General features: G+C 35.2%; 2 protein-coding genes and 1 pseudogene across 2 annotated transcripts; all 3 read left to right on the top strand.

The window, feature by feature from the left end:
- The first annotated feature begins 1,893 nt into the window (after window positions 1-1,893).
- Window positions 1,894-4,711, top strand: LOC131004882 (xyloglucan endotransglucosylase protein 7-like). The gene is made up of 5 exons (XM_057931638.1): window positions 1,894-2,143; window positions 2,250-2,311; window positions 3,249-3,477; window positions 3,900-4,093; window positions 4,171-4,711. Exons 1-5 carry the CDS (start codon window positions 2,024-2,026, stop codon window positions 4,565-4,567), a joined length of 1,002 nt encoding a protein of 333 aa, XP_057787621.1. The 5' UTR covers window positions 1,894-2,023; the 3' UTR covers window positions 4,568-4,711.
- Window positions 4,712-6,294: 1,583 nt separating this feature from the next.
- Window positions 6,295-7,606, top strand: LOC131004873 (probable xyloglucan endotransglucosylase/hydrolase protein 23; annotated as a pseudogene).
- A 579-nt stretch (window positions 7,607-8,185) lies between these two features.
- On the top strand, window positions 8,186-10,011 carry LOC131004862 (uncharacterized). Its single transcript, XM_057931618.1, has 2 exons — window positions 8,186-8,341; window positions 8,924-10,011. The coding sequence occupies exon 2, from the start codon at window positions 8,931-8,933 to the stop codon at window positions 9,951-9,953; it is 1,023 nt and encodes a 340-aa protein (XP_057787601.1). The 5' UTR covers window positions 8,186-8,341; window positions 8,924-8,930; the 3' UTR covers window positions 9,954-10,011.
- Window positions 10,012-12,050: the final 2,039 nt, after the last annotated feature.

The raw sequence follows: 12,050 nt of genomic DNA, 5'->3' as shown, positions 1-12,050 counted from the left end.
ATTTCTCTCAAATTTAAGTGCACAAAAAATTCATAATAAATATTCAAATTCTAATTGTTGAAGTAAATACAAATTGGCCATATATGGACTGCGTGTGTACAGTACTTTTTCCCTTATCTTTCAAAGTATTATTATAAAAAACTATTCATTTATGTATTCTATATGTATATATGTTGCAAGTTGTGATCTAAATTCACTGCGGAAAGATAATTAATCATGAATAGTTGAATACTTCGTTGTAATTACGTACGACATGAATTTGGGAGGAAATCAATGTGATTGCATTGCATTGACGCAACACCAGTCCTTATCATAATAGTAGGGGGACCTGCTCTACGGTTCGCAGAATTTATAATTTTATTTCCTTTTAAATTTATCTATGACCATGTTTTCTTGTGAATATGAAATGCATATAATATAGGACGAAATTAATCAATTAATTTGAGTTCTATACTAAATATTCAAAATGCACTTGCATAGTTATATTTAGAGCTCACATTTAAATTTCATGTAAGCTATAATAATAAAATTGTCAGAGATATATATTTCGATCGGTCGCAAAAAGTAAAAATGAGCTATGTTCGGATGGAAAAGTGTTGTTTCCCCCCTTTTGAAATAGGTCAAACTTCAAGAGTAGTTTTTATTAATAATTAGCTCTAAAATAATATTAGTAAAATTTGTTAACAGAAAAGGAAAGAGAGAGTGTGTCGGCAGGAGGAAGCAGAATGAATAAGCTGAGTTTTTTTGATAGGGACAACAATAGTCGTACTCACCCAAATATTAATTTTTGTACAATGACAAATGCATGCATGTAGTTTTACAAACTACAAATTAAATACAAGAGACACACTCGACCCAATGCATTCAAATTTCAAATGTAAGATGTATCCGTCCTAATTAAATTTTATTTCAAGATAATAAACCCTAATTAATTGGAGATTATACATTCCGACACAAACTTATATAAATAATAATTATATATAATAAACATAAAATGATATAGTCAAAGTAATCAAGAGTTATATGTAGTACTTTATAATTGGAACACTATTAATGACAAGAGCATCCACAGTGGGACCCCCACCTAGTCGAGACAGACCCGATCTATCAGGTCAAGCCTAATTTCTTTAAAATCAGGCGCGTGCTTACACGCCCCTTAATAAAAATAAAAAAAAATTGAATATTCGGCCAACATAGCCGTTAACCCCCATTTTCCTTTTTTTTAACCAATGGCTATGAACCCATTTGATCCACATTTAAAAAACAAATAAAAAATTATGTAATTTTTGTATGTAATTTTTAGGATTTTAAAATTAATGCAATTTAAATTTGAAGTAAATTGTGTTATTTAAATGTGTGCAATTAAAATTAAATGAAAAATACAGAAATCAAAACTAAAAAAATCAGGTCAGCTATCATGTCATCCCACTGCAGCCTCTTTGACCCAATGTGATCTCCCCTCTATCAGGTCAGTTATCAGGTCATCTCCATTGTGGATGCTCTAATATTTGAAAGCCTACTTTTTAGCCAAAAAGCTTTCCCCCGATTTTTAATGAAAATATAGGGGGAAAAAAACTCCCCGATAATACTTAATTAGCTAAAACAACTCAAATAATTCAAACAAATCTGATTCCATGCACGTATAGTTGAACTTGATTGCACAAATTAATAGCTAGAGCTAGTGAGTAAACACATCCAAAAACTCATATATATACCTTTAATTTCTCGTAAATTCGGAACCTTATCCTATCTAAAAAACTCATATAAAAAATAATTAATTTTGTTCATAAAAAAACAAAGGAATTGAAAAGAATCCAAGGCATGGATAAACCATGTAGAAAAGGAATGGTTGTAAATTTTCTTCCAACAAGTGAAGCAAAAGCAAGACATGATACATTGAAAGAGACCACTAATAATGAGGATCATTTTGAAGGTGAGTGTACAAAAGAAGCCATGTTCATTCACTAAATAACACAATGCATTTCATTTTCATTTCTCTCACTACTTCTTCTTCTTCTTCATCATGTCTTCCAAGAGAGTCACTACTCTCATGCTTCCCAGAAATTTTCATTTCCACCCCTCTCGTTCCCACAAACTCCTCCCCTATTTCGGACTTATACTCTTCTGCATCTTCATTTTCAAGGTCGCAGATTGTACTTATATATATATGTTTTTATGTATATACTCCTATTTATCTCGTGGACTGATACGTACGTGAATGCTGCGTGTATATGTGTGTTCTGTTGCAGGTGGACATCATCATATCTCAATCAGCCTCTGCGTCTCGACGTAATCTAGATGCAACAAGAAGGTATTTACAAAATTCTTCTTTCATGTTGAAATTATATAATGCACACACTGGGAGGAGTGGTTATTATAAAATATGTGTATTAATTATGAATTAATCATGAAGCTTGATGAATTTGTTATGAATAATGATGAATTCAAATATATGTGTATATATATATATATATATATATATATATATATATATATTCATGAGATTCGAACCCTGGATCACGAATTCATTCAACAAAGTACTGAATTAATTGTAGATCTTCATATTTGGTTCTTATTTGATCGAATGCACTTAATGTAGTGTTGTATACTTGTACGCACTTAATTTTTTTCAATTAGGGGTCGTTGTATGCACTTAATTAGCAAGGCTTAAACTGAGAAAGAGAATTATGGATTATGAGACTGAAATTTTAACCCTATCCAGTTGCATATATGACTTTATTTTCTGGATTTGACCCATGCATTATTACGAGATTAATCAGTTCTTATGTCAAATTAATCTCTTTCTCGTGCACTTAACTATTTAATCTGCCCCTTACTAGATCCAGAAAAGACTTGCATTATAGTGTGTGTGAAATTAATAAGACAAGTTTGTCCAAAAATGGAAGAATGAAGCTACAGAGTCGCACCGCCACGTGGCAAGTAATAATTGGTGTGGTGTTGAAATAGGAAAGGAATGGAACCAGCATGGCAAGGAAGGAGCAGTAGAAGAAGAAAATGAGAGTTGCAGACAAGGGATAGAATAAATTATTAAAAGGGACGAAATTAATAATAACAGATGTGATAAGTGATAGAGATTCTTATCTAGTGTCCATCAATAAAAGCCACAACTGTAGTCCATCTTCTGAAATGGGAGAAATTCATGGTCCACCTTAATAAATCAACAAGCCCACAACTAACCCCAACGATCACCTAAATAATCAATTAATTTTGATTTTGTGTGAGAGCAGGCACGTGCACACTTTGATGATCGGAAATGGCACGTTCCACCGGAACTTCATCGTGTCGTGGGGCGAAGGGCACGTCCGGGTGGTCGACGAAGGCGAGGAGCTTGTGCTGATGCTCGACAAAAAATACGGCGCCGCCGTCGAGTCAAAGAAGGAATACTTGTTTGCCAGAATTGATATGCAGATCAAGCTGCTGCCGAGGAACTCTGCCGGAACGGTCGCAACTTATTATGTAACAATTTTCTTCTCTTGCATTGCATATCATATAGGAGTATTTAATTGCCTCCGACTTAATCATTCAACTTATATACAAGACCTACTCAAAATCTATTTGCTACACAAGTTGGTCGTGAAATATAATACTCCTATAAATGAAAGTCACATCTAGTGCAAGTTGTATATTGCAATTAAATGTGTGATTTATATCAACATAAATGCAATGTCAGGCCTGGGCTTGGTATTATTAAAACTCACGTGTTCCGTTATACGTATATCACTATATATCTTTTAATTACTTTCATTCTTTTGTTGTAAAAAAAAACTTCATTTTTACGTAATCAGTTATTTTAAATTAATTTATAGTGTATGAAGTGAAATTGTAAGTTAAAGGAGAAAGTTTGAATTTGAATTTGAGGGATTGGTTGATGATGATAGTTATTATCGGATGGCGAGCAGCACGACAAGATCGATTTGGAGTTCCTGGGAAATTCGAGCGGCGATCCGTACACACTCCACACCAACATCTACATCAAGGGCAAAGGCGAGCGAGAGCAGCAATTCTTTCTTTGGTTCGACCCCGCTCAAGATTTCCACACCTACTCCATTCTTTGGAATCCCAAATGCATCATGTAACCAACTAATTAATTAATTAATCTTTCACTAATTAATTCATTAATCTTTCTCATAGCTATCATCTTAATTTCAGCTTCTACGTGGACGGCCTTCCCATTAGAGAATTCAAGAACGCAGAGCATCTAGGCGTTCCATTCCCTAAGGATCAGGGAATGCGATTATACTCGAGCTTCTGGAACGCCGACGACTGGGCCACGCAGGGCGGCCGGGTCAAGACCGACTGGACCGCCGCGCCCTTCACGGTTTCCTACCGGAATTTTTCTGCCGACGGCTGCATCTGGTTCTACACGAGGCGGACTTCTTCCTGCACTCACACCGACTTCTCGACCAGAGCGGTGCTGAAAACAGAGCTGGATGAGAGGAGCAGGGAGGAGATGAAGAGGCTGCAGAGGGACTACATGGTCTATGATTATTGCACGGATCAACCAAGGTTCCCTCAGGGCCCTCCACCTGAATGCTCCATTAATTGATTACACTTTTTTTTTATTCTGCTCCATTATTTTCATATTTTTTAATCTATTATACGAGATGCTTCATTGTTACATTTTGTGTAAAACTATTGAATGCTTAAGCCAGGGAGAATGAGAATGGAGTGAAAGAATGTTTTTATATAAGTTGTTTGGCAACATTATTGGTCCACGAAAATTGTGAGACCTCAGCTGGCCAATACAAGTTGCTAGCTAGATTGTCCCACTCCCACGCTGCCACCGTCCCACAAATGAACAAACTCGAGCCCACTAGAAAGAAAACACATGCACTTTCACCCACTAAAGCCGTGTCACATGTGGCATTTTCATCATCACTCATTTGCATTTCCACATATCTATTAATTATGTAAAATAAAATATATTAAAATCCTCTTATTCATCTTCAATTCTATTACATTTTCACATATATATCTAGTAATTATATATAAAACAAAATATATTGAGTCACCATTGATATATTGGTGTAAATTAAGATGATATAGTTCACTAATTAAGTATAGCATTTACGATGAACGATTAATAAAGTTCTCTTGGTGGATAATGAAGGAATCCAACTAGAGCGTTCATAATCTATAATATCATAAAAATAAATCTCAAAATAATAATCCAATTTGAGGTTCATATGATAAATCAAAATTAATTAATATGGTGGAGGGATATATTGTATATAAAAATGTTTGATCCAGCTGTCCCAAGTTCAAGTTTCAAAAAATACCTGGTCCCGCCCTTCAAATGGATTAATCAGGAATTCTTCCTTTGTGGAAAATGGCGTGTTAATTCAAAATTCAAATGCCACACCCGCATTATTTCAATTCTTCTTCAACCAGCATTTCGACATCACATTGCGCCACCAACTCAAATGAAATGGGCCTCCCCGAGGAATGCATGCACTCTCAACAAATCTTCATTTAATATGCTACAAACTATTCAAATCGATTCGTTTTTTAAATTCAGACTAATATAAAGCTTATGTACGAAATTTAGTTCAAGTGTACAAGACCTTGCCAACAGATTATGTCTTAAAAAATTTATAATTTCCAAACTTTAAACGCCTTACAAATTATTCTACAAACTACTCTTATCTATCAATGTCCAAACAAGTTGGACAGGGAAATTACACATGTAGCGGCGGGTCTTATGTAGGCATATTCCCAGCCCATTCAGTTAAAGCCCAGCCCATAATCTCAAATAATAATAATAATAATAATAATAATAATAAATATATTATTATTATTATTATCTGCAGCTTTCACAGAACAAAGAACAAAAACTAATGTCATCTTTCTTATCAAACTTGACACGTCGTCGTTGCCGACCTTTTTGTATAGTCAGCCTTATTGCTGCTTATCAAGACTTGTTTATATTTTTATGTAAGTTTGTTATATTTTATTAATAAATACATCTCTTTCATATTCAAATAAATGGAAAGGACGAAGCATTGGTATAATTCATTGACAAAATAAAACACAAAAACTTTTCCTTCTTATTAGCCCCGGCCGACTCTAGATAAAATTACTAAAAACATTTCCTAGTATTGTAATACGCTGATGTGGGTATGTGCATATATATATACCAAACGTCCAAATTTTGATTAACCAATAGTCTTTATATGATGATTGCGCAGCTCACATGAATCTTACATGTACAGACCTCAGTCGTGCCTAACGTCGATAGTAACTAGAAAATTAACCCCAATTTGGTATTATGCGGGTACAAATTTACGACATTTCCTATGTTCCTGTCACCCTTCTGATTCATGCTATCATGAATGGTGATCTATTGAAGAAGCATGCAGCGCTGTTACCAACTCTGCTCCTCCTAATGAACCCCGGCTTCCACATGTCATCTTACAACCATATCCAAATCCCACGTAGCACTTCTATCTACATGCATTTCTTAATTTACTAACCCATCACTCTCAATCACAAAAACAGTGACAAAAATAAATAAAATCAAGAAAAACGATGGCTACAAAGGCTGTTGCTTTCCTCTTGGCCTCATTTCTCACCGCTTCATCCTTAGTTTCGGGCAGTAATCATTTCCAAGATTTGGACATCACATGGGGCGACGGCCGCGCTAAAGTCCTCGACAACGGCGATCTTCTCACTCTCTCTTTAGACGCCTATTCCGGCTCCGGCTTTCAGTCCAAGCACAACTACTTGTTCGGAAAATTCGACATGCAGCTCAAGCTCGTGCCCGGAAACTCCGCCGGAACCGTCACCGCTCTTTATGTTGGTCGTCATTCCCACACATATATATTAAATTAATATGAATGCGGTTGTTTAGAGATGTGTTTAATTTTGCAGTTGTCTTCTGATGGACCGAATCACGACGAGATAGATTTCGAGTTCTTGGGCAACCTCAGCGGCGACCCTTACACCCTTCATACAAATGTATACACTCAAGGCAAAGGAGAGAGAGAGCAGCAGTTTCGCCTTTGGTTCGATCCCACCACCGATTTCCATACATACTCAATCCTCTGGAATCCTCAAACTATTGTGTAAGTATTCAATTCAAGAATTCAAGAACCTGGAGAAGGCAGGCGTTCCGTTCCCGAAGCAGCAGCGGATGAGAGTGTACTCGAGCATATGGAACGCGGATGAATGGGCGACGAGAGGCGGGCAGATGAAGACGGATTGGAGTGAGGCTCCGTTCACGGCGGCGTACAGAGGTTTCAGTGTGGATGAGGGCGGCGGGTCTAACAGGTTGGATGAGCTGAAATGGGTGCACCAGAATTACATGATATATAACTATTGCAATGACGCCAACCGCTTTCCGCAGGGTTTGCCTCCGGAGTGCTGTGTTTAGGACTCGCCAAACAACTCTCTATCTTTCGCTTTCTATTCCACTATAAATAAAACTCAACCTATTATTATACAACTATATTTTACTTGTTTCGTTAACTAACTTAACCACATATTCATCCATGCTCAACATATGCCACAAACTTTTATTTTGAATTGGGAAAAAGACAAGAACGATGTAGAACTTTGGTGTGGTAATACACATCGATTTTTTAAATTAAATTTGGAGAAAGTTATTTTGATCACATTCTAAAGGGAAAAATAGAGACATTCTGCAGTAATACATTCGGTTCATACTTCGTGACACTTTTTTCCCCAAATCAATCTCTGCTGACAAAACTACTCAATTATAATTGCGACAATATTGATATGCGTGATCTGGTAATCATCTTTCTTAATTTATGTGCAGCATGGGGAAGGAAATTAGAGACCGTATTCTAGTCTCTCTCTAGTCTCTACGTGAATAAAGGATAAAAATTAGCGTGATGCTAAAATAGTCATATTGTGGTATCCATAAATTACTTAAAAATAAATAAAATTATTTAACTCATTTTTTAAAATAAAAATAAGATTTAGTTATCTAATTGTATTCTCTAATAAAAATAAAAAATAAATTAAAAATAAAAAATATAAAAAAATAAGTACAATATAGAGAATACAATAAATTTACTAATATTGTAAATAATATTATTTATTATTATTGTACATTACTTATTCATATATATATATATATATATATATATATATATATATATATGATGGAACGGTATTGATACGGTTATGAGAATACAGAATCAGTTTTCTCTCCTGCTCTTCTCTCTGAAATCTCTGTTCTCTGTATTTGGTATTGCTTGATAAAGAAGATATTACAATACGTTATCAGCACGAGTCTCTAGCCAATTGAGTGAACACGGAGATAGACCATAAGAAAAAATCGTGTTTTTCTTACAAGGTAATTTTACATTATGTTTCTAGAAAATTTAGAAACGGATTTGATTTTTTTTTGAAAACTTAAATCCTAATTGATTTTATAAGTTTAAAGTCGATGGTTTTTGGTTCTGTAAATCCTAATTGATTCGAGTCGGTGATTTTTGAAAAGTATTGTTTTGATTGAAGTGTCTGGTGTTGGAGAGAGAAGTTTATAATTGAAGAAACATGATTAGATAAATTAGGTCAACTGTCATCATACGAATTCTCCTTTTCTTTTCATACAAACTGGAAATTACTAGTACTAGATTAAAAACTTGAAGAAATATGAGAATTGATTGGGAGCGTTCCAATTTGGAAAACCAACGCTGCGATTCGAGAAACCCAAATGGAAATAAATAAAGTCGAAATTAGATGTTGAACAATATTGGATTTTGTGGACAGGACGCTGAAAAAAAAAAAAAAGTCGCAAAATATGAATGAATATTTAATTATAATATTTATTGTTTGTTATTTATTAAATGAATTGGTTGAAAAATAATTGTGTATAATTGTCTATTTTCCTATTGGTAATTGAATTTTTTTTTCTCTTCATTATTTGTTATAGTTTGAATATGTCTGATATCAATAAAAGAGAATTCACCGAGCTTGCTCTTGATGGTGGTAACTATTTGACTTGGGCTTTGGATGTTGAAATATACCTCGCCTCATGTGATTTGAGTGACGCTATAGTTCCAGATTCTTCATGTAGCTCCGCCCAGAAGGCGAAAGCTTTGATTTTCTTGCGTCATCATTTGAATAAGGACTTAAAAAATGAGTACCTTACTGAAAAGGACCCTGTTGTCCTATGGCAATCCCTGAAGGATCGCTTTGATCAACAAAAGGCTATTATTCTCCCTCAGGCACAATATGATTGGCTGAATTTACGCTTTCAGGATTTCAAGTCCGTGATTGAGTACAATTCTACCTTACACCGTATTGTGTCACAGCTGAAACTCTGTAAACAAGAAGTTACAGAGATTGATTTGATAGAGAAGACTCTATCCACTTTTCATGCCAGTAATCTTGTACTCCAGCAGCAGTACAGAGCCAAGAATTATACTAGGCATTCTGAACTCATTTCTGCTTTACTTGTAGCAGAGAAGCATAATCAGCTTTTGATGAGAAACCACAATGCAAGACCAGTTGGTTCACAAGCAGTGCCTGAAGCACATGCTACCACTTATAGAGGTGGTCGAGGGAGAGGCCGAGGAAAAGCGAATTGGTCCCAACGTGGTAGAAGAGGTTGGTCCTATAGAGGAGGTCGAGGTCGTGGATACAATCATGTTGCTAGATTCCAAAGTCATGGAAAAGGATTTCATAAGACATCGCATCCACAAGAAGCAAGTACATCTAAGCAAACTCCAGAAACACAACAAACTTGTTACAGGTGTGGGTGCGATGGTCATTGGAGTCGTACATGTCGTACCGCCAAGCACCTCGTTGAAGCATATCAAATGTTGCAAAAGAACAAGAAAGGCAAGAAAATTCGAAGTGAAATACATCATGCCAGTTTGCCTGAAGCAAATTTGGAGTTTAATGCCGATGATGATGATTTAATGCAACTTGATCTTGAAGATTATGGAGATCAAAAGTAATTTGATTTGTTGGACTATTCAGACATTTTAGGATTTTATTTTTGGTTCATGTTTTATTTGCAAACGGTTAGTAATTTAGTTTGTTTTTGTTTGTTTGCAATACTTAAAATTCTATTATTATTGTGACATTTTTTGCTATCTTTATTTGCTATTTTCTTGATTTATATTTTACTTCTTTGCTTTTAGAATGTCAAACTCAAACTTGCAACTCATGGAGAATGAAAGTACATTGTGTCTAGTGGATAGTGCCACAACACATACTATACTTACTGATAGAAAATATTTTCAAACTCTTACTGAAAAAAGGGGGAGCGTTACTACAATTGCAAATGACAATATACTTATTGTCGGCTCTGGAAGAGCTTCTATAATACTCCCTATGGGTACAGAATTAATTATCAATGATGCACTTTTGTATCCACAATCAAAACGTACCCTTCTTAGTTTTAAAGACATCCGACTAAACGGTTTTCACATTGAAACTGAAACCGATAACAATAGTGAATTTCTTCTCATCACTCAAAATGTTGGATGTAGGAAACAAATTCTTGAGAAGTTCCCTTCTTTCTCCTCTGGGTTGTATTATACTCATATTAAATCTAACAATCATGTTGCGTTAAGCATAAAATTTAAAGACCCAAAATCTTTTATATTATGGCATGAACGATTGGGTCATCCTGGGCAAAATATGATACGTCGGATTATTAATAATGCTATTGGGCACAATATACAAACAAAAGATCTATCATCTTCAAATGATTTTGTTTGTGAAGCATGTGCAAAAGGTAAACTTATAGTACGACCTTCTCGTACCAAAGTTAAATTAGAATCTCCTTCTTTTCTTGAACGAATTCAAGGAGATATATGTGGACCAATTCACCCGGCTTCCGGACCATTTCAATATTTTATGGTCCTGATTGATGCTTCTACTCGATGGACTTATGTATGCTTATTATCTACTCGCAATAAAGCATTTGCAAAGCTTATTGCCAAAATAATCGAATTAAGAGCTCAATTTCCTGATTACCCAATAAAGTCCATTCGAATGGATAACGCCGGTGAATTCACATCAAAATCTTTTGATGAATATTGTATGTCATTGGGTATTAAAGTGGAGCATCCTGTTCCATATGTCCACACACAAAATGGTCTAACTGAATCCTTAATCAAACGTTTAAAACTAATAGCTAGACCATTGCTACAAAAATCAAACTTACCTATTACTTGTTGGGGTCATGCGATTTTGCATGCTGCAAATTTGCTCCAAATCCGACCAACTGCATATCATGAATATTCCCCAATACAATTAGTACGTGGTAAAGAACCAAACATTTCCCATCTGCGAATATTTGGTTGTGGAGTTTATACTCCAATAGCGCCACCAAAACGTACCACAATGGGCCCTCAGCGTAAGCTAGGTATATACGTGGGTTATGAATCTCCATCTATAATTAAATTTCTTGAACCCATGACTGGGGATCAATTTACTGCCAGGTACGCTGACTGTATTTTTGATGAAGATCATTTCCCGACATTAGGGGGAGACAAAAGCCCAACTTCAACACAATGTCGAGAAATTTCATGGAATGAAAAGAATCTTCACTATTTAGATCCACGTACTAATGAATCTGAACTGGAAGTTCAAAGGATAATTAACTTGCAATATTTAGCAAGTAATTTGCCAGATGTATTTACTGATCATAAAGGAGTGACGAAATCTCACATTCCTGCTATGAATGCACCACAAAGGATTGAAGTTCCATATGGACAAAATAAATCAGCTGATAATCCCGAACGCCAGAAGCGTGGGAGACCTATTGGTGCTAAAGATAAAAATCCCCGCAAAGCAAAATCAAATAAGAATATGATATCACTCCAACAACCTCTTGAAGAGGATCATCCTGTAGATGATATTCCCAGTACTTCTAAAAGTGCACTAACTAATACTGGGATTGCGGAACAACCAGATCATAATATAATGAGAATTGATAAAAATCTGGTTGATGTCAACATTGAAGTTGCTATGAACTTTATAAATACGGGAGAAACTTATAACAGAAATGTTATTGTAATAGACGATGTATTTGTCTCTACAAT

This window comes from Salvia miltiorrhiza, chromosome 1 (genome assembly GCF_028751815.1).
Source record: "Salvia miltiorrhiza cultivar Shanhuang (shh) chromosome 1, IMPLAD_Smil_shh, whole genome shotgun sequence".
Taxonomy (NCBI): domain Eukaryota; kingdom Viridiplantae; phylum Streptophyta; class Magnoliopsida; order Lamiales; family Lamiaceae; genus Salvia; species Salvia miltiorrhiza.
This window is presented reverse-complemented; position numbering and strand designations above follow the sequence as displayed.

Coding starts and splice junctions, on each gene's coding strand:
- LOC131004882 (XM_057931638.1), top strand. CDS start 2,024: ATGTCTTCCAAGAGAGTCACTACTCTCATGCTTCCCAGAAATTTTCAT. Junction 3,478..3,899: donor GAACGGTCGCAACTTATTAT/GTAACAATTTTC, acceptor TGATGATGATAG/TTATTATCGGATGGCGAGCA. Junction 4,094..4,170: donor TGGAATCCCAAATGCATCAT/GTAACCAACTAA, acceptor TCTTAATTTCAG/CTTCTACGTGGACGGCCTTC.
- LOC131004862 (XM_057931618.1), top strand. CDS start 8,931: ATGTCTGATATCAATAAAAGAGAATTCACCGAGCTTGCTCTTGATGGT.